Here is a 3,389-nt window from a genome sequence, read left to right on the forward strand (position 1 = left end):
CTATTGTCGTGAAATCCCCCTACATTCCGAATTGATCATAAAACGTTGCTTCTAAGAAGGAAGTCACATTTTGAGAATAACTTTTCATTTTGTTCTTAAGTTATTACACACACTTTCCATCCTTTAAGGATAACATATTTGTACACTGTGCATCTTATAACAATATAATATTCACACTCCATCCTCTGAGGGTATAACGTCCCCTCAGTGTCCATCCTCTCTGTATATAATAAGCACACATTGTCCATCCTACGAGGATATACACTCGCTCCTCACTCCGCTCCTTGGAGTGCAATAAACTCCCCTGCACAGCAGGGCGCGCTCCAGGCTCGAGAATGAATATTCTCCCTCAGAGAGGACCGAGGCCTCGAAAGAAGTCCAAAGAAAAGTCCAGGCCGCACCCCCGCATTACCAGGGTCTCCACGGGGCTCTGGGGCTGTCCTGGGCGGGCTCTTTAGTGCAGGGGCGGCTGGTGACATTTGAAAGTGGTGGGGCGTAAACTAATTTGCATATTGCACCGCAGCGATTGAGCGCAGCAAGCGAGCCCGAACCACCTTGCATCCATCCATACATCATTCATGCATCCACCTATCTATCCACCCACCCACCATTCATACATCATTCATGCATGCATCCATCATGCATCCACCAATCATGCATGCATGCATCCATACATCATTCATACATCCACCCATACATCCACCCACCCATCCTGCATCCATACATCATTCATGCACCCACCCATCCATCCATCATGCATCCACCCATCATGCATGCATCCATGCATCCACCATCCATCCACCCACCCACCCTGCATACATCATTCATTCATGCATCCACATATCCATCCATCATGCATCCGCCCATCATGTATGCATGCATCCATACATCATTCATGCATCCACCCATCCATCCACCCACCCATCCTGCATCCATACATCATTCATTCATGCATCCATCCATCCATCCATCCATCCATCATGCATCCACCCATCATGCAAGCATCCATCCATACATCATTCAGGCATCCATCCATCCATCCAACAAGTCCCCCAAAACAACTGACTTAGGGGGACTTGATTTAGTTTTCAGGCACGTAAATAACATTCCTGTAAAGATTGTAAAAAGATCTAGACATTTGTTCAACTGAACACACTCTAGGACGCTGAATCCATCACACTGAGATTCTGTCACGATAAGGAAGACCCTCCGGCAATTCCAATACAAGAACTTCACGAAGTGTAAACACAGCACACATTACTTCTGCAGTAGTTATTTTTTAAAACATTACGGCAGGATTAAAATAATGGATCTGGTGGCAGAGTAGATAACTTCAAAATGTTTCTGACGTGTTCCTTTCAGTCACCACAAATGTGTAGAGAGTCACGGCCGGCATGAATCCGGGTGGTACGCGCGAGGGGGGGGGGGGGGCGAGGGTGTATTTAATTACATTTTTACAAACAAATAAACTTACCAGGGTGAGAAATCTCCTCTGCCGGTCCCGCCGCGCATCCCGTCTCCGAGTCCTCTCATGGCAAATGGCAAATCATGAGACTGGATGTGACTCAAGGGCAGCTACTCAACTGTATCCTGCCTGTTGACAGGGCATGGGGCGGCCATACGTCACCGCCCGTGCCGGATCCTATCTTCAGGCTTCTGTACTACATTAGGCATGCGCAGCATGCCTAATGTAATGTCAATGGAGGGGGGGGGGCTGAAATTAAGAGCGCCCCTTGCAGATGCGCAGTCGGAGTCTGCTGGACTCCTGCTGCTCTCGCCTGGTGCACGTTTGTAGTGGAATGACCACTGACTGTGCTCATGCGCAGTTAAATCTGTGAAGCAGCTGCCAGCACAGGCAGGAAATGTAAACGGACGAATTTCGTCTGCCGTCTGTTTACATTTCCTGCTGTCCGTGGGCAGTTTTGCTTGTTGAATCTGCCTAGTGGGGCGCTGCCCCGACGCCCCTATGGACCAGCCGCCCCTGCTTTAGTGCAGGACGGAGGCCGAGAAGGACACACCGCCTCTACTGCAGCCGCAGGTCTATGGAGGGCCCGCAGCAGCTTCATCCGGGTCTCTGTGGGGGCTCCGTGGAGGGAGAGGAAGTGCAGAGAGTCCTGGAGGCACCGGGAGTAACCTTCACTGGAGGCCGCGGCTGCAGAGAGAGAGGAGGGGTTAATGTTTGGACAGTCTCACAGCAGGAAGTGACCAGAGACATTTTTTTTTAATTAAAGCTCTCTAGAGAATGTTGCTTTCCTCTGATTGCTGCAATAGATTTACAGGTAATGCGGATATTCTTGCGTTTAAAACACGTGTTTACTTTTGGTAAATAGGCGCTAGAAATAGAGATATTTAAAAGCCATAAGCCTGTTCGAGTACCACCCCAATGCGACTATCAGCAGTTAGATATCTGCACCGCGAGGAACTAACCCCAGCCCCCCCCCCCCCCCCGAACACACACAGACACCCACGCAAACAGGTAACTGCAAAGTTCACCCACTGCGGATTAAACCCCTCATTATCTAGAAAAACAACACCCACTCTTGCCCCGCACCACTTTCACCACATGCAGCTGTCTGTACTCAAACTTCACACTTCACCACATAAAAAGCCAAAATGATGTCACGAGCTCTCACCTGGTGCCGGTGTCTGCAAGCGCTGGGCCAGGTACGTCACGGCCATTTCCAGGATATCCGCTTTCTCTGCTTTGGGCGGAAGTTCATGTTCCTCAAACTCTCTCTGCAGTAACATCCTCAGCTGCTCAATGCTGCTGTTGATGCGATCTCTCCTCAGCTTCTCCACCACTGGCTTCCTCAGCTGCAGAAACAAAATGTGCATTTGTTATTTTATCAGAACAAACCAGGAGACTTGTCTGTTAGAAGATATTCTACTTTTTCAAAATTGAACTAATAATGCTACTTTAGAAGTATACTAATACGATACAATGAATAAACAGCGCATACTAATATAAAGTAATGAATACAAATCGCTGTTTCGTACGTAGTATTATTTCTCTATAATGAAAATATGAATATAGATCTTAAATAATATTTTCCTGGTTCTTACCTTTCTAATGTCCCTCTCCTCGCGCTCCTCTTCATATTTCCTCTCGGTGCTGAAAGGCGCCATCTTGCCCGGTGTGGGGTGAAGAGCGGGGTCTCTGCAGTGAACCCACAGTGATCGGTATCTTGAAGAGCTCGCTCCCTCCTGCCCTATTTATCCCCCTCCGCCTGCAGGGTAGTGTGTGGGTCTGGGGCTGGAGAGAGGTTCCCACACTCAGCAGCCAATCAGAGAGCAGCAGGGACAATGGAAGTGTGGCACATTACAGGGAGGGAGGGGTGGGGGACATCTGGGGCCGGATACAAAAGATCAGAGTGTGGGAAAGAGCTGCC

The 3,389-nt window shown here is 48.9% G+C and overlaps 1 protein-coding gene across 4 annotated transcripts; it reads right to left on the reverse strand.

Annotated features, from left to right (window-relative positions):
* Nucleotides 1-408: 408 nt before the first annotated feature.
* Nucleotides 409-3,126, reverse strand: LOC147711464 (transcription factor HES-5-like). Of its 4 annotated transcripts, none has more exons than XM_086920176.1 (4): nt 3,064-3,126; nt 2,634-2,814; nt 1,994-2,152; nt 409-467 (listed from the first exon to the last, which is right to left on the reverse strand). In XM_086920176.1, the coding sequence occupies exons 1-4, from the start codon at nt 3,124-3,126 to the stop codon at nt 409-411; spliced, it is 462 nt and encodes a 153-aa protein (XP_086776302.1). The 4 variants fall into 4 exon arrangements, with proteins under 4 accessions (XP_086776302.1, XP_086776301.1, XP_086776300.1 ...); XM_086920175.1 differs by having other exon boundaries at nt 409-463; nt 1,987-2,152; XM_086920174.1 differs by having other exon boundaries at nt 409-460; nt 1,984-2,152.
* Nucleotides 3,127-3,389: the final 263 nt, after the last annotated feature.

The sequence above is a fragment of the Lissotriton vulgaris genome, chromosome 5 (genome assembly GCF_964263255.1).
Source record: "Lissotriton vulgaris chromosome 5, aLisVul1.2, whole genome shotgun sequence".
NCBI classification, from domain to species: Eukaryota; Metazoa; Chordata; class Amphibia; order Caudata; family Salamandridae; genus Lissotriton; species Lissotriton vulgaris.